Raw genomic sequence first — 25,875 nt, forward strand, 5'->3', positions numbered from 1 at the left:
GATGTCTCCATACCGGTTAGTGTTCGGTAAGGCATGCCATCTTCTGGTAGAACTTGAGCATAAGCCATGTGGGCTTTGAAGAAGTTGAACCTTGAATGGGATGTCGCGGCAAATCTAAGGGTGTCACAATTGAATGAGCTTGATGAATTTCGGTATCATGCCTACACACGCTCGTCCCTTTACAAGGAGAAGATGAATTACCTCCATGACAAGTACATCCACAACAAGAAATTTAAAGAGGGTGATCTTGTGCTATTGTTCAATTCCCGGTTACGGATGTTTCCGGGCAAGTTGAAGTCAAAATGTTGTGGCCCTTTTGAAGTGGTGAATGTAACCCCCTTTGGTTCTCTAGATTTGAAAAATAAGAATGACGAGGTGTTTAGATTCAATGGGCACCAGGTTAAATATTATCTTGGCAAGGTTGATGATGGGCACATTGTGGCGGTCCTTCATTTCAAATGATTGGTAATATGTGTCGTGCCGCGACATTAAACCAGGCGCTTCTTGGGAGGCAACCCATGTCTCTTTTCTTTTTCTCTTTCTCCTTTGTTAGATAGGCTTTGTTTTGTGCTAACTAGTTTTGAAGTATATGCAGGAATGGGTGTGCATTGCAGGGACTAAGCATGAAAAATTGGCTATGTGTCACAAAAGTGCGGACCGCACCAAAATTATGTGGACCGCACAATCACTCTGCGGCCGCACAATTCGTTGTGCGGTCGCACAACTGGAAGACCAAAAATGCATGTTCTCTGTAGTTTGTCCTGCCAAAATTCCTTAACAATTTGCGGCCGCACACAAAATTGTGTGGTCCGCACAAATTCTGCGGCTGCAATCACTTTTGTGCGGACCGCAGAACTTCTTCAAAGGATCAGGTAAAGAGTGCGGACCGCACTCAAAATTGTGCGGCCGTACTAACGTAAGTTTTGGGTCCGACGGGTCAACCTATAAATAGGGCTTTTCAATACTTTTCACACTTTACAATCTCTGAACTCTCAAGCCCTAAGAAAACAAAGTGCATCCCCCACTAGTTATCAAACTTCAAGCATTTCATATATGTAGATTCTTACCTGCACCCTTCATTACTGGTACGTTCATTTCATCTTTAGATTTTTTATCTTCTCTTAGTTTAGTTCTTTTGTCTAGGGTTAATTTCATGCCTAAAAATGTCAATAGTTAGTTATCTTTGCTCAAATTTATGTGGGTAGCTTCATATTTGTTAATTGGGGCCTGGGTAAATAGCTAATCATGCTTAATTGTTAGGGCCATGTCTAACTCTTGCAAAACTTGTATGAATCGTAAAGCAGTGCCGTGTTAATCCAAATTGTGCGGCCAAACACACTTTCGAGCGGTCCGCAGTCTATAAGTTAGGGTATCTGTATGCTTGAATTCTGCGGACCGCACTCAAAAATATGCGGTCAGTAGTGAAATTGTGCGGTCCGCAGACAAAATTGTGTGGTCCGCACTGTTAAATGATCAGAGACCCAGTAGTCTGATCCTGGGGTTGTGCGGCCGCGCTCAAAATTGTGTGGTCCTCACTTTTGATTGTACGGCTGCACTCACTTTTGTGCGGTCCGCACTGCCTCTCCTGAGACGGTTTATCCACAACTAGCCTACAACGGTCATGTATGTATTTGAGTCCTATGACTAGCCATCCAGAGAGTGATAAGCAAGAAGGCTACGGCTAACAGAGTCCCTAAATCATTAGACACTAGTGAGTGTCTCCCATCTAGGGAAGTTTCTACTTGGTTGATGAATCATCTTCCACTGCTAGTTCTTCTAAATGTTCGGAAGAGGGTAGCCATGATTTTGAGCCCTCTTCCTCACATGACCCGATTGCACCAATCAATGATGATGACGTCCCCCGGATGACAGTAGATGGGGAGACACTCAAGTGGGTGGTCTTGAGAGGACAAAGAAGAAGGAGATGTGGGAGGATATATTCGTGAGCTTGACAGCCTTCAACATGTTCCGGGAATTGTGGCCCCAGAGATCGCTCACACTTGAGCGACAGTTCTTACTCAAGGATTTGGATATTCATAATCCAAATGTCCTTAGACAGTTCAACGAGCGCAAGGGGTAGAAGTGGTTCAACCAAAGTGTCCTAGATGCAAATGAGCACTTGGTCAAAGAATTTTACGCAAACGTGGCTCACATCAAGAAGGGCACCAAGATAACCAAAGTGCGAAATATAAAAATCAAGTTTGATGCCTGCTACTTGAACAAGTATGTGGGGTTTGAAGAAGTGGAAGTTGTTCAGTATCTTGAGAGGCTAGCTATGGGTGATGCAGCTCACCCGTGGCTGGCTAAGATTTTGGCTGCTAGAGGACCACCACCCCCGTGCCTCACAACAGGGGTTCCCATAGTCAGGGACACCCTTAACTTTGAAGCTAAAGGGTGGCAGACTTTTGTGTGCAGCCGCATTAACCCGTGCTTGAATGAGAACAACCTCCCACTTCCCCGAGCAGTTCTAGTGGCTTCGATTATGGCTGGGTACCCAATCAATGTGGGTGCTATAATGTCAACCAACATCACTTTGGTTGTCCAGAAGGATGATAGATCCTAGACTTACCCGAACTTCCTCACAGAGTACTTCAATGATCAAAAGGTGGAGCCGAGACAGTATGATACTAAGGTAAAGGCCAAGAAAGGCTCATGGTACCACCTACAGGGTTCTGACAACCCGGAGTTCAAGGGTAAGGGAACTACCTCCGCTGGCCACTCTGAGGAGCCAACAATAGTAGTTACTAATTCAACTGCTGAGCCTTCAACATATGCTATGCCTTCCACAGCAGCCGAACCTTCCACCGGGACAGCAGACATGCCACCATCTTCTTATTCCAGACCATTAGCTCCATTATAAGTGCCAACTTCATCTACTTATCCACTGACTACGCTGCGAGTCTCCCAGACATTGGCGAGTCTCAACAACTAGATGCAGGCAGCTACTTCAAAGCTATATGACATATCCAGTGTTGCTGCAGCACAGTCATCTGCCCAGGCTGCACCACAGGTACCTCCGTCAGGGGAGGAAACATTGATGAAGATTCTAGACAACCAAAAGACCATTTTGGAGACTCTGGTGGCACATGGGGATGTCATTGAGGAGTTGGGCAAGCAGGTAAAGAAAATGCGGAAGTCTCAAGCTTCGAAGAAGTCAGTGGATAAGTTGACAACATCAGTTACCAAGGTTGCATCTATTGGAGATCTACCACTGGATTTACTTATGGAGACACCACTAGCAGTTCCAACAGCACATGCAGCACCAACAATACCTGAGGCGCCAGAGGCAATAGCCGGCCAGTCTGAGGAGCCGATTGCGACTGCCCACACTGGTGAGGAGATGATACAGATGCTTAGCAACCCTGTTGTCCCTCATCCAAGTGATGATGAGATATAGCTAGAAGAGACCGAGGATGCTGAGGATGCCATTCAGACTGAGACCACATTGGGAGTTCTCTTAACTCTCTACCCCTTCTTGTTCTTATTTTTGATAAGCATTGGGGACAATGCTCATTTTTATTCAGGGGTGGCCTATTTTGATTGATTTGACATTGACATTTGGTCTGTAACAACTCTTATACTATTTTTCTTTTATCTTTATTTTCTCTTTCGTTATGTATATATTCTTCCCTTTCCCTTGATGTTCATATTCATTTTCCCCTCGGTTTGTATATTCGTTTGCCTTACTTTTCGTAGTTTAGCTTCTTTTGTTTATCTTTATTAATAGTATAACTTCTTACTTATTTTAGAAACTTCTTTTTGATTTGTTAGCTTCTTTTTTACGTTTGAGTGAACAATAAACCTTTGGTTTTCTTAATGCCACGGTTCTTTCCAAAAGTGGATTTTGTGTGAACTGGGTAGCTCTTCCCAACGATATATGGCGTGAAAACCTTCTTAAGGGATTGAGTTCGTTTTCTTTTATGTTTAGGAAAAAAATAGTAGTAATGAATAAAAGGGTCTCTAAGATGCTTCACTTGGTACCAACACATTTACCCATGACCTTATGGTTAAAAACAAGTTCTGGTAGAAATTAGCTCTAGTTGTGACCTTTTGACTCTTGTGTTGACTTAAGAAATCATCGAATGGTTCAGTCGAGCCATTTTATATTCGCAATCTCAACTAGGGTTATTGTGGGCCCTTGACTCTATTCCCTTTAACAATCCAGCAGCGTCAGAGGTGAGGTATTGTATTGCAAGTCCAAGTACCAGTGCTAATAGTCTAGAACTTACCCCAAATGTTTTTCTAGGAGAAATACTAAGTGTAGCTTGGGTTGAGAAATGATTGTAGGCTCTCCTTGGTCCAATTTGAAATTTAAAATCTTCCATAGCCTACCAATGTGATATTCCTAGTCAACCCATTTGAGCCTAAGCCATTTTTCTTTCAATAACCACGTTACAAGCCTTTATCCATTTGGTAATGACCCTCTCTTGGCACCCGGTATTTCCTTAGTATTCTTGAGAAAAAATTGGAAAAACATAAGTTTGGGGGGAGAGACGAGGAGTTTGAAAGTAATATAAAGATATACAGAAGTGAAAGAAATGAAGAAAAGAGAAGGAAAAGAAGTCCTGCGTGATTTCAAGTCCTGCGACCACAACTCACATCCCGAAAAAGTCCTGCGTGATTTCAAGTTGAGTAAGCTTGCATTAGTGGTGATTTACATGAGGGGCAAGCATATGGTACTTAAACTCGTACTTCTGACATTCTTTTGAGAGAGATGAGCGAATTTTTCACTATCCTTGAATTGAATGTTTCATTCTAAAGTGAGATTTGCTAATGGAGAGTAAAGGAGGAGGAGTTTGGGATCCATACTGACCTACATAAAAGAGCAAGCTTCCTTGATGAATAAAGTCAACTCTTGATGCTCTTGTGTCACATTAGAACTATGGTACTCAAAAAGTCAAATCATTGCATTTTTGATAATTCATTCGTGTTGTGAGTAATTGTTGCTCCCAATTGATGTGTGATTGATTCACCTTAGGCCAGCTGAAATAGCCCTTTTTCTAGTGGAGGTGGGAACTACCTTAATTGCTTGAGGACAAGCAAAAGCTTAAGTTTGGGGGAGTTGATAAGTAGGGATTTTGACTACTTATTTGCACTCTTTTACTTGCGTTTTAGCTCAAAATTTCTTAAAGGTATTCCCAAAATATAATGAAATATGCTTGCTTGCAGGAGTGTTATAATATGAGCTAAAGAAATGAAAATCAACTCAAGAAGGAGTAATATTGGAGAAGGACAAAAACAAGTCTAAAAGGGCACTGTGCGGACCGCACAATATTGAGTGCGGCCGCAGATAATGAAGAAATCCTCTGACAAGATATGACATGTAAAGTGCGGACCGCACAATTCTGGTGTGGCCACAGAAGACAAAGATCAGAGAGATGGGATTTCAAGTTCAAGAAGAAATACGGACCGCACTATTTTTATGCGGTCGCATAATCAATACCGCGGCCACACTCATTTTTATGCGGTCTGCAGAAGTCACACCCATCCAGAGCCAAAGATCACGGAGTGCGGACCGCACTATAATTGTGCGGCTATAGAAGCAAGAGTGCGACCGCACTTACAAATGTGCGGTCGGTAGTAGTTGAAGGAGTGCAGCCGCAATCCATAATTGTGCGGCAGTAGAACTGGAACCTGTCAAGCCAAGTCTCGTTGTGCAGACCGCAGACATAATTATGCGGCCGCACAACCTCCGAAGGGCCATTTTTGTCAGATATTTTCAGCTTAGTATAAATAGAATATTTTGTCATTTTTAGGGTAAGTTTTGTTTTGGGAGAGCACCTGAGCCGTTTTTCTTTACTGTTTTGAGTAATATATTACTAGATTAGATTCTAAACATTAGATTTTCTTTCCCTAATTAATTATTATGCATTCTATCTTAATTTCTTCTTGTATTTCTTCATTTTTCATGAGTAGCTAAATTTTTAGCTAGGGTTGTGGACCAACTCTAGTGTGGGTACTCAATGGGTGTTTGATTTAGGACTTGTTTATGATTGGGTTAGTGATATGTTGCCTAGTTCTTGCTTGAATTGAAGAATTAATGGTTACAAATATTGATTCATGGCTAATTGACTTAGTCTCTACTTGAGAAAGAGAGACTAAGTCTAGGAAAACATGGCTAACAAGAAATTGGGGTGAACTCAAGAAATTGATAGCCCTAATTAAAGTGTTGAATCTAGAGATAGTAAGACCCGTCTTGAGCATTTATCACTTGTTTTGTGCAATACCCATTTGGACTTGAGAAAGCTAAATTGGGCAAAACCACTCAAACTACTGAGAGGTATAGAGTGGGTAATTGTATGTGATTGCTATATTACTACCTCGACCAATGAGGCTTGTCCTAGAGTTTTCAACCCATTAGGTAACCACCTAGGTGGAAGTCACGACCTTAGATCTTTTATAATTTGGAAAACAACCAAAACCAAAAATATTGTCTTCTAGTTTTATAATTGCAATCAATAGTTTAAAGTAGAAGTAGAAACAACAAACAAGAATGTGGAAGTGTAATCTAAGGCATATTGTACAATTACACTAAATATATACCTAATCCCAATTCTAACTCCCTGAGGATTCGACCCCGACTTGCGTTGGGTTTTATTATTACTTCGACCGCCTCACTACCTATATTTGTGATGTGAGTTTGGGCGACATCAGTGGGTTATCTCTTGTGAGGTGTCCTGAGGTTGTGTGGTCCTTATAATATTTTGTAGAGAGTTCTTTTTACCAGTGAATGATATATGCTGCAATTTGAATTTGGATCGCTTGTGGGAGTTAGCTTGACTATTACAAGGGTGAATGCGAGATTCGCAGATGATTTGAGGTAATATATGGTTTGTGTTACATAGGTTTGCGAAGAGTTTAGTTGAATTTTAGTGCGGGATTCTGGCATTAATAGAGTATTGGTATCATGATATTATCGACTGTTTTGTTCTATGGCTTTGAGCCAAGTGGGGGAGTCTGCTATCGACGATTTATTTGCATGATTATGTGTCGTATTGATTTTGGTTTGAGGTATGCTGGTGAATCAGTTATGACTTGCAGAGGTCGAGATCGAGGATGACTCGGGTAAAGGAATTTCTGGATATAGGTTGTATTACGCTCTATGGGTATATGGGAATCATAAAACAATTAAGTGGTTATTAGCGAAGGATGTAAGGTACATGGAGTAGGAATTTGATCAATTGCTTAGGAGTGTGGACTACTCCCTTGGGTGTTGGTATACTAATGGGGCACAGGTCGTTCGGTCCATTTGGTCAGTTCAATTGATATTTGAGTAGAGTGGATGACTCTCGAGATTGGTTCTAATGAATTCAAGAATTATATGTAGAAATTGAGAATTTCGGATTGGTATATGGCTAGGATCTGATATTGCATGGGATGGTGTCGAGACTTGTGGTATTTTTATATCATTGTGGATTATGCATTTTAGTATCAAGAAGGTGAAGGAAACAGTTTTAGGTTCACATAAGGTCTCTTTAGAGTGGGTATCTCGGTTATGGTGTTTTGGGGTGCTTAAAAGGGAAGTCGGCGGCTTATGGGCCTTAGGGCGTGGTGGTTTTATACTAAGGCCTCTTGTGTGGTGAATTTTGGTTAAGCATCGTGGTGCTCCAGCAAGGAGAAGTATCAATTTGCAGGCAATTTTGAAGGGACTTGGAGAAATAGGACATCGTGGTAGTAGGTTGGGTTAGCACAATAATGGGTATGATCGGTTCTTTGGGTACTTATGACGTGGCTAGTCTCTATAGGTGTTTCGTGGCAATGGTCTTGGGTCTTGGCAACCTGCGTGGCTGGGTTGAGTTAGAGAGATTCAGTTCAGATTGCTTGGTTATGTGCAAATGGGTTTCGAAGAGTTCTCAATTGGTTTTACCAAGGTTCGAGGGGTATATTTCCTGCTAGCGTGAGGAGCATGTGGTGTATAGTGAATTTCTCCTATATGAAATCAAATGGAAGGTCCTTGGATAATTGAGTATGTAGTTGCTTGTGACTCGGAGCGGACTATGAAGTTCTCTTATTTTTCATATGATGGCATCATATATGCGGTGTGTTGTGTGGGATTGAGATTTACGTGAGTGGGATCACAGTTCTGTTTGGAAGCATGGACGGTTTCAGATGACTAGTTAAATGATATTACTATTTGGTATGGCTTGATGAGAGTATACATTTCAGAAGGAGCAATATGTTTTGATTTATGGATACTTTGCTGGTATTGTGACACTCTTCTGGTTGATCGACTGCTGATATTCAAATTTTCCTATATGGCATGGAAGAATTTTAGAAGTATTCCTCGTAGGATGATCGTGTATGAGAGATGTATTAGACATTAGGGCGGTGGAGATGGACTCGGATATGGCAATTCGTGTGTTTTATGGATTTGGAGGCTGGGAGTTCTCAGGAGCAGATTGTTTCATGGTTGTGGACTGTGAAGTTGTGGTCGAAGCTAGCCAAAAGTTAGTATGTGTTATGATTCAGTCATTGTGGACTTTCGGAGGGTTATTTATCTATCTATGGGTGACAAAAGCTGATTTGGGAGTCCATTTGTAGGCCCAATTAGGATGTGTATTCTACACCGAGCTGGATTGGTTGGCTCCATACTGCTACTATTGAGGGATGTACCATTCGGTTGTTGTTGAGATTATTCGTGTTCTGAAATGATCTGTGAGTTACTCTTCTATGCTACGAGGAGTTGTGATTCGTTGGTTGTATGCACACACGGTGCAATTCTATTGGGGCCTTCTGGCAGAATTTGCGCGAGATGGGTATTTAGGTGATGCATGATTGATTGCGCATTGGTTATGTTCTTTCGAGTTTGTGTGGCATTGTATAATTTGTTTCTCCATGGTTATGATAGTGCACTTTGAGTAATTGATGTCTGATTGGGCGTGGTTATTGATTTTGAGCGCGGTGGCTGAGATATTTCATATGGATCAGTGTTTGGATGGGGTCACGCATTGCAGCGGAGTTATGTTAAGATATGATCCCTTGTGTTAGATTCGTGTGTTATGGTTCTACGGTATGTGATGGGCTCTTAGCATTGCGTTGGGGTGGTAACCGTCGAGCTTGCGGGACAATTCTCTTGTCTGGGTCATTTTTCCATGATTGAGTACATTTGGAATGTTGCTTATTAGTGCATGGCTTGCACGGGTTGTGGCTTAAGATAGTATTGGTGTTGCATGTCAGTAAAGTAGCTGATATTTGATAAGATAAAGTCGTCAGACCTAGAATGGATACTATCGGAATTGATTAGGGCACGGTTGGAAGGATAATATCGAAAGTTGGCTTATAAATTTTCTATAGTTCTTGTCAAAGGAGACGGAGTACCATGACTTGTTGATCTGATGAATGGATATGAGTTTTGCATGTTTCTTCCATCATTGGCAGTGCACAGATGTTTTTTTTAATGATGTCTTGTTTGATATGAGGTTTATTACCGTCATTGGGTTGTTTTGAGCAGCTACTATGATTAGAAATCATTGTTTCGAGCATTTGAGCTATGTGGTATTTGAGTTTTGAGTATTTGAGTTATGGTTGTGGCTTTTGGTATAACTTGTTCAGACTTATACATTGTGTAGGTTACTGGATTCAGATCTTATAAGAAATTCCGGATGTTGGAAATTGGATTCGAAGGCTTGTGGGCTAGATTGAATTGAGAAATTTCGGTTATGTTGTGTTGTCGGGCCTGTATGGGATATGGTGACGTGGGGTCACCCCCGGGTATCTGCATGGTAAGGTTACACGGCGGTTTGATGGCTTTGAGAACAACTCTAGACACGTTTGAGGACGAACGTATGTTTAATTGGGGAAAGATGTAACGACCCGACCGGTCATTTTGAGCATTTGCACTTTCCTTGATAGTTTACGGGCGTGAGTAGCTCCGTATGATGCATTATGACTTATGTGAATCGTCGGTTTTGGTTTTTAGGTCATTCGGGACTGATTTGGAAAAATGATTCTCAACTAGGGAGCTTTAAATTTGAAAGAGTTGACCAAGTTTTACTTTTTAGCATTTGACCTCGGATTGGAATTTTGATGGTTCTGGTAGGTTCGTTGGGTGATTTTGGACTCAGGAGAGCGTCCAGATTGTGATTTGGAGGTCCGTAGTGGAATATGGCTTGAAATGGCGAAAGTTGAAATTTTGGAAAGTTTGACCGAGAGTGGACTTTTTTATATCGGATTTGGATTATGATTCTGGGAATTGGAATAGCTTCGTTATGTTGTTTGGGACTTGTGCGCAAAATTTGAAGTGATTCCGGATTGATTTGCTATGCACGAGTTATTGAATTTGAAAGTTCAAAATCCATAGATTTCGATTAGAGGTGTGATTCGTCATTTCGATGTTGTTATGCGTGATTTGAGGCATCAAGTAGGGCCGTGTTATGTTATTGGACTTGTTGGTATATTCGGACGGGGTCCCGAGTGGCCCGGGTGAGTTTCGTACAATGTTCAGATCATTTTCACTTTATGTGCAAAGTTGAAGGCTGCTGGTTCTAGTATAATCGCACCTGCAGTTGGTTTGCGCAGGTGCGATGGCCGCAGAAGCGACAAAGGCATTGCAGTTGCGAGAATAGTGTTGGGCGAGGACGATCGCAGAAGCGGATATTTCGGCGCATATGCGATGCCGCAAGTGCGGAGTTGGATGGTGTCAGCTGAGGTCGCAGGTGTGATGGGATTTCCGCACCTACGATGGCGCAGATGCGGGAAGGGAGTCGCAGAAGCAAAAATGGTGAGGAAGCTGGGCAGCGCAGGTGCGAAGTGTTTCCGCAAAAGCGGTGGTCGCAGGTGCGACGAATTTTCTACAAATGCGGATGTTGTGGGCAGAATGTAATATTCAAGGGTTCGCGATTTTGGCTTCATTTTTACATTTTCAAGCACGGATTGAGGCAATTTTTGGAGTAATTTTCACCATATGAATTGGGGTAAGTGTTCTCTACTCGTTTTTGGTTATATTCCATGAATCTATCTTTGATTTTAGCTTCTTGTTGTTAAATTTTTAAAAGGAAATTGGGGGTTTTGGCCTAAAGTTTCATAATATAAATTTTTGAGTTTTGAACATCGATTTGGAGTCGGAATTGAGTGAAACAAGTATGGTTGGATTCGTAATTAAATGGGTTGTCAGATTTTATGAGTTTTATAGGGTTCCGAGGCGTGGGCTCGAGTGTGATTTTTGGCCGGTTTTGGGTTTTGATTGAGGAATCCATCTATATCATTTGGAATTGTTTCCTTAGGCTGTATTTGATGTATTTGAGTTTCTTTTGGCTAGTTTTGAACCGTTCGGAGGTCGCTACGCGTGTGATGGCATCTTTGGAGCATCGCTTTGCTTGCTTGGTATTTGGTATTAGCTTGTTTGAGGTAAGTAACTCTTCTAATCTTAGTGTTGAGGGTATGAAGCCCCGTAATACGTGTCATGTGATTGGTATTAAGGTGACACACATGCTAGGTGATGGGTGTGTGGGCATATACCATGTGAATTGGGACTCTATTGTTTCTATGGTACTGTATAGTGTTTCTATTTTGTTGATATCCATGTTTTCACCGTATGATAAACTAATTAAGTTGTCAATCATGCTAGATATTATGTTTAGGCATTATGCCGATACTGTTTGGACCCATAGTGGTCGTTTCTTACGGTCATCTCACTGATTAAATTGATATTTCGTACTCAGTCATATTAATGCATTCTTATCATATCTCAGTCTCAGTTGTTATTTATTCATACATCATATCATTGTTGTCGGTCTAGTTTCATGACATTGTGAGCTTGTGAGTGAGACTGGAGAGATTGATGACTGAGTGAGGCCGGGGGCCTGTTGTGAGGATATTGATACTATAGCACGTGAGTTATCCGTGCATCACGTGAGTTATATGTGTGGATCTAGATACTGATATTATAGCACGTGAGTTGTCCGTGCAGCATGTGAGTTGTCCGTGCGGATTATAGCGCTTGGGTTGTAGGAGCCCTTCCGGAGTCTGCGCACCCCCAATGAGTGCAATCGACTATATATATGTGGATCGGGCTGCAAGTCACAACGGGTATTGTACGACGATGAGTGATTGAGTGTGCGGAGCATTGAGCATATTGAGAGAGGATGCGAGACAGTGAGATTGAGTACTCTCAGAGTGTGAGTACATGATTCATCTCTGAGATACATGGCATTGCCATGCACACATGACATACAAGCATATAGATGCATTTTTTTTTCTCATGATGTACAGTATCAAGCCATTCATTACTTTTTACACACATTGATATGTGGGCATAGAGAGGTATTTCACACTTGCTATCTGGAAAGAAAATAAATCATTTTATTTATTGTGGTAAGGATATTTGGAAAAATTACAGTTTTCAAACTTACTCGTATTTTTGGCATTTCCGATAAAAGATTTGGGTTTCACTAAGATACTTGAAAAGCATGACTATTTTCTGGAACTTTGAATGAACTGAGCATTTTATTTCTGAGATACCTCTTTTATTACTTGTACTATGCTGTTATGTTGAGTTGTGGAATATTGGTGTTGGACCCGACCTTCGTATTAGCTCGTCACTACTTTCAACCTAAGGGTAGGTTTATTACTTATTGAGTACATGGGGTCGGTTGTACTCATACTACACTTTTGCACCTTGCGTGTAGATATCGACTATTGATGTTGCTGTGTTCGATGGGAGCTGGATTGAAGATGTACTTGCATCCCAGTTGTAGCTGCCTCTTGTTCGTGGTAGCTTTAGATCTATAAAACTCTGTTTATGTACTTTTCAAACAGACTATCTATTTGTTCCATTTCAGCTTTGTAAACTCTATTCTTAGAAGCTCATGATTTGTACTACCAGTTCTTGGAGATTGTATTAGATTCAGATAATTTCTTTACTTATTTGCTTTATTGATTTTTATTGGAATTGGTTAGTGGCTAACTGGATTACCTAGCGGGTTGGGTTAGGTGCCATCACGACTAGTCAAATTTTGGGTCGTGACAAATTTGAATAGATTTGAGCTGTCCGGAGGATTAATTCAAGAAAAACGGCTATTTTGGAATATCAGCATAACTTCAAAAAGGTAAGTATCTTGCCTAATCTTGAGTGGGGGAAATTACCCCTTAGGCATTGAGTCTTATGTGTAAATTATGTGATTTAAAACCGTGTACGTAAGGTGATGAGTACGTACTTGGTTTATATGTGAAAATTCTATCCGTTGAAATTCGTAGATGCCCTTATGCATTAAATTGGAAAATTGTTGAAACTTAGTAAATCCTTGATTTGTCATGCCCCATTTCTTGTTTGTCGAATTTGTATTTTTTATGATAATTTGGTGTTATTGTCACTTGGGCTTTTATGTGAATTCCATGTGTCGTTGATTTGATAATTTTCTTGGAATTAAATTCAATATGGAATCCTTATCTGCAAATGATTATTAAGAAAGTTTAAAATGAGGCATTAATTTATATTTATTAAAAATTTAGATTAATGAAGGTGTTGTCCTAAGCTGAGTTACTTTTCCATCTCTGTTGTTGTTTTGAGGTTTTATAAACGTTGTATGGAGCCTTGGGCTATTTTTTTTTAGAAATTTATAGATTTTCTATATCTTTGGAATTGGTTGTGGGCATTGGGCAAATTGTAATATGAATTGATAGTGTTGTGTTGTCGTGATAATAGTTTTTGTAAATTGCTGTGTGATTTGAGTTATTATTATGAGGATATAAGGGTTGCATTCCTTTGTTGATATTATTTGGGTATAAGGGTGGCATTTCACTGTGGTTATGTGTGTTGGGATATTTTCTGAGTGAAGTGACAGGAGTGGCTATTATACGGAGTGATAAGCATGGCTATTGATATTATCAGGGCGGAGGGATAAGGGAGGCTATTATAGGAGTGATAAGGGTGGCTATTGTCAGGGGTGATATGTGATGGTGTGGGGTTATTGTGTTGATAATTTTTATGTGATGATGCGGGGTTATTGCGTTGGTAATTTTCATGCGATGTTGTGATTTTTCTTGTGTTTATTCATATATCTTGTACAACTTGTCTTGTTATTTCGGTAAACTTGATAATAGTCTAATCTATGTTGAAATCGTGAGCCCATGGCTATTGCCGGGCAGATTATATTATATGGGATCGGGTTGCACGCCGCACCATGTATGATTAATGTCATATGGGATTGGTTTGCACGCCGCAACATATGAAATATGGGCACGAGGTGCCGGGAAAAATATGATGATTTTTATTATTGGCACGTGAGTTGTCCATGCGGTTTTGATAGAAATATGGGCACGGGGTGCCGTGAAATATGAAAATGGGTTGGGACCCATGTTACAGAAATATGAAAATGAGTTGGGACCCGTGTTATAAAAATATAAAAGTGGACTGAGACCCGTGTGTTTATGATTATAAAATGAGGTGTCACATAGTGACTTTTATTTGAAAGAAATATCTTCGGAAGGTATTTATTCGAAAGAATTATATGTGAAAGATTTATATTTGAAGTTAATTGGTTGTACTTGTGTTCCTTATTCGTTTGAATAATAATTATGGTGTTCTTGTTGCCTTACTGTTTATATCACTGGTTGATTTTTGTTGCTATCACTGCAAGTTGTTTTCCAGTACTATTGTATACTGCTATATTGCACAGGTTATTTGACTAGTGAGTGTCTTGAATGTACCTCGTCACTACTCCACCGAGGTTAGTCTTGATACTTACTGGGTACCGACTGTACTGTACTCATACTACACTTCTGCATATTTTTGTACAGAGCCAAGTATTGGAGATATCGGATTCGGACAGAGATTAGAGTGTGATCGCAATGATTCAAGGTACGGTTGTTTTGTCGTTGCAGACACTTGAAGTATTTTTATTTTTATTGTAGTGTCCACTCTTATTCGAACAATATTGTATATTCGATCCTTGGGATCACTGCATGTACTCAGTTAGAGTTTGCGACTCAATATTACCAGTCTTGGGAGGTTGTTTATATTTGTTTCCGCTTTTGGTTTCGACACTTTTATTAAATTGTATGTTCTAAAAAAATGGCTTGAATTGTTATTATAATCGGCTTACCTAGTTTTAGATACTAAGTACCATCATGACGCCTGTGTTGGAATTTTGGATCGTGACAGAAAAATACCACAAGGGTGACTTCAGCACCACATAGTGTATAAAGTTCACTAGCCTTCTTGAAGAGACCAGCACGACGCTTAGAAAAAGTCACTTGCAAATTACTCTCGTTCTGCATCTTCACCATATCAACCTTTTGGCGACCCTTACTCCTTTTTTCCATGGCTAATTAAACACTCGAGATTTGAGAAACAAAGAAATTGGTGATTTTAAGTCTCAACACCAAGAGCTTTATGTAAGAAACTGTTATTTTTCATTCTCATTGTAATTGTTTTAGGTAAATGAATTCAAATAACTTGGGAGTCTAGAAACTTATGTTGTTTCTTTTGTTGAAGGATTTGAACCAAACCCATTTTGCCTCCATTCTTTGTTTCTTTGTCTCGCTAGCGCCAGAGTTTAATGATCATAATTAGACAATAAATATTTTCTTACTTTGAGTATTGCAGTTGGCCACCATTTTATTTGAGAACAAGATGAAAAATAATATTAAAAAGAAAATACTAAATGATCTGTATAACCTTTTGTTTTGATACGATGTTGTTTAACTAGGCTATTTTATTGTTTGAGGAAAATGAAATCAAATAACTTTGGCGTGCAAAACTTTATGTTCTTTCTTTTTAAAAGGACTTGAACCAAACCCATTTGGCCTTCATTCATTGTTTCTGTCTCGACAACACTAGTCCTTAATGATCATAATTAGACAATACATATTTTTTCTTAATTAGAATTATGTTATTGGATTGCACTTGACCACCATTTTATTTGAGCATCAAGTTAAAAAATAGTTTCAGAAAAGAAAATATTAAATAATAATATAACCTTTTATTTTGCTAATATGTTACTGTTTACCCTAAAATTTTGAGTAACAATTAAACTTATTTAGTGGTTTCAAGAATACGTGATTTAATCCAATACTAATTGATAAACAAGGAATTAAATAGATAATATGAATAGTAAAAAATAGCGAACCAGTGTTCTGGCAGTGCTTTCGACTTCGATTCGAGATGGTCGCGAGGTTGGGTAACAAGAATGATGAAGAACAGAAAATAAACAGTGATGAGCAGTAATAGATAGTAAGTGAAATAAAGAAAGCAGTGTATGTATATATGTTTATCAGTGAATCAATCGCCCTTACAAATGAATGGGGTCCCTCTTTTTATAGTAGATGAATCCTAAATAAGGTACAATTCTAATAACGAAAACAAATCCAATGATTTGCGTCAATAACCGCTTGATTCGATCTGTTCCGGAATTTCCGCCGAGATCTTCGGTCGGTTGATAATATATCGCCATTCCGTTATTATGCCTTACTCAAAGTCGGTCATGCTCGGTCTCGATCTTCATACTCCATACTCTGCCATTGAGCTCGAGCCTGGTCTATTACGAGCTTACTCTCGAGGCAGCTCCTCGTGCCTCTGAAATCGGACATGTCCGATTTCGACCGTATACAGATAGTCTTCGCATTTCTTGGAATAAAATGATAAGAAACGGTTTGAGCCTTGATTTTCCGAAACCTCGATCATGACGTCGTCCTCATGACGTAAGTGACGGATGTGATCTAAACGTACCGTCGGTTCAGTTCCCTAAATCATTAATGCCTGTCAGTTAGCGGTCGGCCACTAGCGCCACCGAACCGTCGCCGCGAGCCTATAAATACCCGCTCCTTCATTGAATCAAACTTTACTTTTGCTCTAATCAAACCTCTAAATCTTCGCACTCTTTTCGCCTCCTTATCGCCCTCTTTAGAGCCACCTTCGTTAGCACTGAAACCACTAGTTTTTTATCTTCCTTCGCTCTTCTTTACTTATACAAATGGTGAAAACCTCAAAGACCGTACCGCAGAAGGAGAAAACTTCTTGCTCCTCTTCCTGGCCGTCCGGCGGCAAGGCACCGGTGGAACCGCTTCCCCGCGAGTATGTTCCCGGCCCGTGTACTCTAAAATCCGACTTTAAGGTCGAAAACCCTTCATCGATCCCGGGCCAATGTGAGCATGTGTCGATGTACATGTGATCAATAACAAAGAGTTATCTCGAGGCCATGAAGAGGGACTGGAACTGGGGTCCCGAGGTCGTGGTGCAAATTCCTGCTCCTGAAGAGAGCATCACCACTTATGTGGAGGGGTTCCTAAGTGTTTAAACTTACCCCTTCACATTGGGTCCCCTCGGCCCAGTGATTATTGATCTCTGTAAAAGATATAAGGTTACCCTCGGCCAAATCCACCCTTCTCTATGGCGCATAGTAATCATGTTGCGCTTCTTCTCTAGCAAGGCCGAGGGGCTAGAGTTTACTCTAAATCACCTCATGCGGTTGTACCGGCCTCGAATCTATCAAGGAAAAATCAGGCTCCAATGCCGGGCAACGAAGGCCTTGATCTCAAGCATCGATGAGGACAAGGATCGAGGTTGAATGAGCCGTTTTATATGGGTGAGGACCAGCGATATTATCCCGGAAGAGAAGATGTCGTTCCCTGAGGAGTGGAACTTTGACCATAAGTGATCTTCTATACATTGTTCTTCGTACCTTCTTCGACTTCACCCAATACCCCTTTCAGCATGCAGAGATTCCTTGGATGCCTCAAGCGGTACCTCACCTCGAAGATTGGGTTCAGAAGTTAGCCTCAACTTCCACTTATGCCGAACAGGCATGGCGTGATTTGGCAAGGGGCAGATGGCAGGCCAAGAACTACGGTAAGGATCTCCTTTTTCACGTTCTGAAACACTTTTTATACTTCATTAGTCACTAATTTTCTTTCATGCAGGCCTGACCAAGGATGCCATTTTGAGGCCTTCAAGTCGCGAGGAAGAAACCAAGTCCCCGATTCCGAAGTCGGGGGAAGACAAGAAGAGGAAAACTGCCTCGTAATCTGGGGACCCCAAGCCCAAACCTCGAAGGGTGAGGAGGAAATTAATCGTTCTCATGATGCACTCGGTCCAAAAACTGAGAGACGAAGAAGAGGAAAATGCCTCGGCACTGACGGTTCGACCTAGGAAAGCCGTCGAGGTCACCAAACCTTCTAAGCCGAGGGCGGCTGCTAAAATCAAGCCTCATGTCGAGGAGGCATCCAAAAGGAAATCGGGTGAGGATCTCGAATTACCAGAGGTCAAGATCGTTTCTCACCCATCTGCAACTACACCAGACGAGGCCGGTTCTGAGACCCCAAAGATCGATCAGGGCATCCCAAGCAACTTGCTCGGGACTATGATAGCAGGTCACTTGCCTTCTCTTTTGACTTTTTCTGAGGAGGCCCTAATGGAAGTTCGAGAGTTGAAAACCCCTGATATAGGAGGAGGCTCTAGAGTAGGGGATCCCTTTCGAGATTGCTTTACTGGAGTCGATGATGCCTCTGATATCAGCGACACTTCTATTCTTTTAGAAGAGGCTCAACGCCTCTTATCTCGGGTAAGAATCAGTTTACTGCACTTCTTTTCTTTACTCTTTTTTTTTCTCTAAATCTGACTTGTGTTTTCCTTTTTTTGTATAGGCTTCTCCAAGTTTTTAGCTGACCTCAGCCAGTGTGAAACCGAGCTCCAAAAGGTCTCGGAGGAGAGGAACGCTCTAAAGCTTCTTTGCGGCCAAAAAGACGAAACTATAAAGGACCTTCAAGCGGATTTGGCCAAGGCTCGTGAGGAAGAGGCCGAGCTAGATAAGCAGGTGAGCATCCTTTTGACAAAGTATGGACCCGACCCAACTGTGGAGGCTAATACTTCATTATCTCAGCTGTAGCAAAAGGTTGAAAGGATCAAGCTGCTTCGGGGAGAAGTCGATCCGGTCAAGGCCAATTTGATCGGTGGAAGAAGAATATGGACCGCCTGGCTGCGGAAAAAGAAACTACCTTGGCCAAAGTGTCATCGGCCGAGGTGAAATTTTGGGGCATCAAAGAGAAATGTTCAGCCCAAGCCAAGAGAATCGAGGAGCTTGAAACCGGGCTTGCTGAGGCCAAGGAGGAGATCGAGAAGACAAAGTTCATAGCGGAGAACTCAAATGCAGCTAAGGGAGGCTTCTGACCGATTGCAATGGATCATTGACTCAACAAAGTGTCAATCCCGAAGGGAAACCCTCGAGGAAATCCATACTCGATGTTTTGACCTCTCTGAGGAGATAACCCGAGCCAAGGTGCTTGAAGCTAAAGCCAGGCAGCTTGCCTCCTTCGATGATGAAGATGATGATGAAGAAGGCATTCGAGGCGGATTCGATGAGGGGCCTGAAGGAGAAGTTGCTCCCAAAAAAACTTCTTTTTAATGTCTTCTCAGTTTTTTGTTCAAACGTGTTTTGTGCTTTTGCCTTGTGAAAATTTTGTTGTTGCAGCCTCTGTAATCGAGTGAACACTAATTCGAACTTAGAACAAACCCTTAGGTTTTTTATCAAATAATGGGTAATTTTCGAATTTATAGTAACATACCCCTTAAGGTTTTATGGTGGATCCTTGAGCTAAATTCAAGTCAACTTTATTTAAACTCGGAATAGTGGAACCCTTAGGTACGAGTTGAATGAGAACAAAGTCTTGAACTCTAAATGTATTGGCCCTTAGGCCCTTTTAGGTTGGGCCCATATGACCTCTAAATGACGGCTATTATTTCCCCCTTTCGGCTTAAAAGACTTAAAACACTTCTTTATGTCTTAGAATGCATTTTTTACCCATTGGGGTTTTTGAGGGTACGATGTCAGTTGAAACCCTTTTGCTTTTTGTGCCTTAGCACGTTTGTGTTAAAGATAATTTGATACCTCTTAAGGTTTTTCTAGGGCTGATTTTATCGAAGCCCTGCAGATTATTTGCCGAGGGTAGCCTTTTTTAACCGATTTTTCAGAGAATATGAAGGCCTATCATTATTGCGGAATTCGGACATCTCTGAGCTACGTTATTTAGGTCGTAGCCTTTAGTTTGGCCGTAGACTTCGGGTACGTAGTTTGGCCGTAGCCTTTAGTTTCGACGTAGCCTTCGGGTATGCCTCTTGGGCTTATTTCCCAATAACATTTCGAAGTTGTTTGAAATGTCAGTCCCCGAGAATGGTGGCCTTGGCCTATAGATCGAGGGGTGCCTCTTTGAGATCTTATGAATTTAAGTTTTGATAACTCGAATATGCCTATCATCGATGGTAGTCCCCGAGTGTATATTTGCACGTTGGCTCTTGAGTCGTTTCTCACAAGATCATAAGCATGAGGTTTGTATAGTAGAGGTTTTTCTTCGAGACACAAAATGTTTAAATGAGAATGCTTCTTGGAAAAGTATACACATGCGCACATGTTTTGCCATTGGTGCTCGACTTGACCGTTTGGCCCATTACAAAGCTTCCCTATCGAGGCCTTTTGACATGAATTACTATTCTCAAGAATACAACATCCGAGGGTGATGCCCTTCAGTATTCGAGTTTGATTGCAAAGAAGCCTTGGATACTGTTGAATTATCCTCAGACAGCACATAATTGTTGCCTCGTTAAAAACCTCGCCGGAAAAACCTATTTGGGATAAAAACCGATCTAAGGGAAAAAGAGTGAAACGCGTACTTTAAAACCCGAGATCTCGATGTCTTTGGTCGAACTCCTGAAATGAGCTAGCATCGAATATATATAAACGAAAGAAGGGAGAAAGTCATACCTTAACAATAATATCGTTTGAGAAGTGTTATGTTCCAGTTGCCTGGCAGTGGTTCGACATCCATCGTTTCGAGTTTATAAGACCCTATACCGACTATATTGAGGACTTGATAGGGTCCTTCCCAATTCAGGATGAGCTTCCCTTCATTAGGATCTCGAGTGTTGATGGTGACCTTTCTTAGAACTAAGTCCCCGACCCTAAAGTGGCGAAGGTTGGTTGTTCTATTGTAGTACCTTTCGATTCGTTACTTTTGTGCAGCCATTCAAATGAGTGTCGCTTCTCATTTTTCATCTAATAATTCAAGGCTAGTATTCATAGCCTCGTGGTTTGATTCCTCCGTTGCATGTCAAAACCTGGTGCTGGGTTTTCCGACTAGAATCAAAGCTTCGGAGCCATATACTAAGGAATATGGAGTTTCTCCTGTACTGGACTTCGATGTTATTCGATATTCCCAAAGGACTTCGGGTAGAATTTCTCTCCACTTCCCTTTAGCTTCGTTCAACCTTTTCTTCAGGTTTTGGATGATAGTCTTGTTCGTTGATTCGGCCTGTCCGTTCCCAATAGGGTGATACGGTGTTGACAATATCCTTTTTATTTTATGGTCTTCGAGAAATTTTGTCACTTTACTGCTGATAAATTGTTTACCATTGTCGCATACTATTTCTGTGGGTATCCCAAATTGGCACATGATGTGATCCCAGATGAAGTCGATAACCTCTTATTCTCTCACTTTCTCGAACGCCTGTGCTTCAATCTATTTAGAGAAATAGTCAGTCATAAATAAAATGAACTTAGCTTTACGTGGGGCTGATAGAAGAGGGCCGTCGATATCCATCCCCATTTCATGAATGGCCATGATGATAGGACTGAATGAAGTTGTTCTCTGGGCAGATAGATCATCGATGCAAACCTTTGACTTTCATCACATTTTTGAACAAACTCCTTAGTGTCTTTTTCCATGCTATCCCAATAGTATCCTGCTCTAATGATTTTGTGAATCAGTGATTCGGCGCCGGAGTGGTTCCCACAAGTGCCTTTATTGTAACGACCAAGCCGGTCGTTTTGAGTATTACAATCCCGCTTCCCTCTTTACTACTCAAATTGTACTTTACAGTTGTTGTTTGAATTGCCGAGGTAATTGGTTCGGGTCCGGTAAGGTTTTGGAATGAATTGGAACACTTAGTTCTAAGGTTTAAAGCTTAAGTTAAAATAGTGACCGGATGTCGACCGATATGTAAACGACCTCAGAATTTAATTCCGATGATCCCAATAGCTCTGTATGGTGATTTTTGACTTAGGAGCGTGTCCGGAAAATTATTTGGAGGTCCGTAGTGGAATTTGGCTTGAATTGCCGAAAGTTGAATTTTTGGGAAGTTTGATCAGGGGGTTGACTTTTTGATATCGAGGTCGGAATCTAGTTCTGAAAATTTTCATAGCTCCGTTATGTCATTTATGGCTTGTGTGCAAAATTGGAGGTCAATCGGATGTGAATTGATAGATTCCGGAGTCGTTTGTAGAAACTAGAAATTTCTAAGTTCATTAGGCTTGAATTGGGGTGTAATTCATGGTTTTAGCATTGTTTGAGGTGATTTGAGTGTTTGCCTAAGTACGTATGATGTTTTATGACTTGTTGGTAAATTTGGTTGAGGTCCCGAGGGGCTCGGGTGAGTTTTGGATGGTTAACGGATCATTTTTGGCCTTGGTGAGATTGCTGATATCTGTTGCTGCATTTTTCGGATTTTCTCTTTCACGTTTGCGAGTGGGCCCTCGCATTCGCAAAGTGGAATTTTAGGTAGGCAGGATTTGCTTTTCACGTTTGCGAGGGGGTCTCGCATTCGCGAAGAGAAGCTGGGTTGTGCATCACGTTCGTGTATGGGGTATCGCGTTCGCGAAGGGAAACATAGTGGGCATGGGTTTTGCCTTCGCGTTCGCGAAGGGGAGCTCTCGCGAAGAAGGGCTCCTTTAAGCATCGCGTTCACGAGCAGTGTCTCGCATTTGTGAAGAACAAATGTTGGGAAGCACATTTTGTGCTTCGCGAACGTGAGGGACCTGTCGCGTTCGCAAAGAAGAGAGGTTTGGACAGAAAGTTTAAGTTTAGAAAATGGGGCTTTGTCCCATTTTCAATTTTTAACGATTTGGAGCTCGGATTGAAGCGATTTTTGGAAAATTTTCAGAGGAAACAATGGGGTAAGTGTTCTTAACTCAATATTGGTTAAATTACCTGAATCCATGGTTGTTTTTATCATTTAATTGGTGAATTATGTTGGAAAAGTTTGAAAACTCTCTTAGTTTAAATTGAGGATTTGAAGGCTGAGTTGTGGTCGGATTTGAGTAATTTTTGTATGGTTGAACTCGTGGTTGAATAGGGGTTCGGGTTTTGTGATTTTATTGGATTCCGAGACGTGGTCCCCATGAGTGATTTTTGGGCGTAATTTCGGATTTTGTGAAAATATTAGTATTTTGATATGGAATTAATTCCTATAAATTTTGTGGGCTAAATAAAATTAATTGTGACTAGATTCGAGCCGTTTGGAAGTTGATACACGCATAATGGGATTTCTGGAGCATTATTTAGCTTGCTCGATATTGGATTCGGCTTGTTCGAGGTAAGTAACTCTTCTAATCTTGGAGTTGAGGGTACGAACCCTGAATATATGCATTTTGTGAATTTATGGGAGGTGACACACATGCTAGGTGACTGGCGTGTGGGCGTACACTATAGAAATTGTGACATAATTGTTTCTATGGAATTTTATAGTTAAATAATCTTGGCATTTTCCATGCGGTTTTATGTGTTAAAGAAATTGAGTTGAAAAGTATATTAAAAAAATCATGTTAAGGCTATGTGCCAGTATTATTGGGACCCACGGAGGTCATACTGCTATGAATTATTGTGTTAAATTGAAAACTCATACTCAGTCATATTCATTTCATTGCATATCTTAACTCATTTTTATGACTCTATTTTGATGCATATAAATGTTTTGGGCCGAATGCCCAATTTTACTGAAATGCCCGAGTGGCTTGATTTGTGAGGATGAGTGTGGATCGAGGCTGCCCGTCTGCAGCATACTTTATGACTGAGTGAGGCCGAGAGCCTGATTGGTGAGGATTAGTGTGGATCGGGGCTGCCCGCCTGCAACAACATACTTTATGACTGAGTGAGGCCGAGGGCCTGATTGATGAGGATGAGTGTGGATCGGGGCTGCCCGCCTGCAGCATACTTTATTATTATCGCACGTGAGTTGTCCGTGCAGATTATAGCGCTTGGGCTGAAGGAGCCCCTCCGGAGTCTGTGCACACCCCTTGTGAGCGCAGGTACCTACTGAGTGCGAGTGTCGAGTGCCGAGTGCTGAGTGACTGGGAGGCATGAGTGATTGTGAGGTATGCCCGAGTGGCAAGAGTGATTGTGCGGTATGCCCGAGTTGCAAGAGTGATTGTGAGGTATGCCCGAGTGGCACGAGTGACTGTGAGATTTGCCCGAGGGGCTGTATATGAGTGATGTTCTGCCCGAGGGGCTGTTTATGATTTTATCACTGAATTGCATCGCATTGGCATGCACACATGACATACATGCATAGAGATGTATTTTTCCTCATGCTGTACAACATCACATCATTCATGATTTCTCACATATTTTTTGACAGATGGGCATAGTGATACATTTGTTTTACACGGGTTATCCGGAAGGAAAATGAAACATCTTATTTATTATTGACAAGGTTTTGGGAGAAATTTATTATTTTCAAACTATTCATATTTTTGGCAACTCCAGCAAATGATTTGGGTTTTCACTGAGATATTTGAAAGGAAGAACTATAATTTTTGAAATCATTATTTGGCTGAGTATTTTATCCCTGAGTTATTTTTCGTATTATTTGCTTTATGTTGTTATGGATTGTTGTGGACTATTGGTTTTGGACCCGACTTGGTGGAAGCTCGTCACTACTTTCAACCTACGACTAGGTTTGTTAATTACTCAGTACATGGGGTCGGTTGTACTGATACTACACTTCTGCACATTTCGTGCAGATGTTGGCTGTTGTTGTTGCTGTGCTCGATGGTTGTAGGACTTGAAGATGTACCTGTGTTCCTATTGTAGCTGCCTTTTGTTCTGGGTAGCCTTAGATTTATAAAAGCTCTATTTATGTATTATTCAAACAGACTATGTATTTATTTCATTTCCGCTTTGTATACTCTATTCTTAGAAGCTATGATTTGTACTACCAGTTATTGGGGAATGTATAAGGTTAAGATAATTATTTTCTTAAATTTCTTTAATAATTGTTATTGGAATTGGATAGTTCAAAGTTAGCTTACCTAGCGGGTGTGTTAGGTGCCATCACGACTAGTTGGATTTTGGGTCGTGACACTTTATGGACATCTCGTAAAACATAATTGGTTCCTCCTGGTCCCAAACACACTGTCAATGGTCCATCAAATGTTCTTCTGTATAATGTTCCATCTTCAGCCAATGTGAATCGAGCAGCTTTGGTTCGTAGGGTTCTCGACTCTTTAGGGTCCGAGGGGAGCTTTCCATTCTTCAAGTATTCAATATATTTATTCCTCCAATCATAGGTTAATCTTGTAGAGTTTATCTCAGCATGACCTTCCTCGATCACAGATCTCGAGAGTTTAACGACAGTCCCCGAGCTGATTTCATCTTCCTCGACCGATGACCCCAAGTTTGCAAGTGCATGGACCTCAATGTTTTGTTCTCGAGGTATATGCTGTAAAGTCCATTCCTTGAATTGGTGCAAAGTTACCTGCAACTTGTCCTAATACCTTTGCATTCTATCCTCTCGAACTTTGAAGGTTTTGTTTACTTGGTTGACCACCAGTAAAGAGTCACACTTGGCTTCACTGACTTCTTCCCCCAAGCTTTTAGTTAGCTCGAGACTTGCAATCATGGCCTCATACTCGACCTCATTGTTAGTCAACCTAGAAGTTTTGATATATTGCCTAATAGTACTACTCGTGGGCGGCTTCAAACAATGCCTAGCCCGCACCCCTTCACATTTGAAGCACCGTTTGTGAAAAGGGTCCATACCCCCGATGACGTACCCAATTTTAACAAGAGTTCCTTTTCAACTTCGGGAAAGAGGGTTGGCGTGAAATCGACCACGAAGTTCGCTAAAATTTGAGACTTGATGGCCGTCCGTGGTTGATATTCGATGTCGTATCC

The 25,875-nt window shown here is 41.1% G+C and overlaps 1 protein-coding gene across 1 annotated transcript in view; it reads right to left on the reverse strand.

The window, feature by feature from the left end:
* LOC142173600 (agamous-like MADS-box protein AGL62) overlaps nt 1-15,261 on the reverse strand; it is a 31,106-nt gene extending 15,845 nt beyond the window's left edge. Inside the window, exon 1 of the mRNA XM_075239224.1 lies at nt 15,104-15,261. Coding sequence (XP_075095325.1) covers nt 15,104-15,261 — 158 coding nt within the window. The remainder of the gene's footprint in view (nt 1-15,103) is intronic.
* Nucleotides 15,262-25,875: the final 10,614 nt, after the last annotated feature.

Source organism: Nicotiana tabacum, chromosome 19 (assembly GCF_000715075.1).
Source record: "Nicotiana tabacum cultivar K326 chromosome 19, ASM71507v2, whole genome shotgun sequence".
Taxonomy (NCBI): Eukaryota; Viridiplantae; Streptophyta; class Magnoliopsida; order Solanales; family Solanaceae; genus Nicotiana; species Nicotiana tabacum.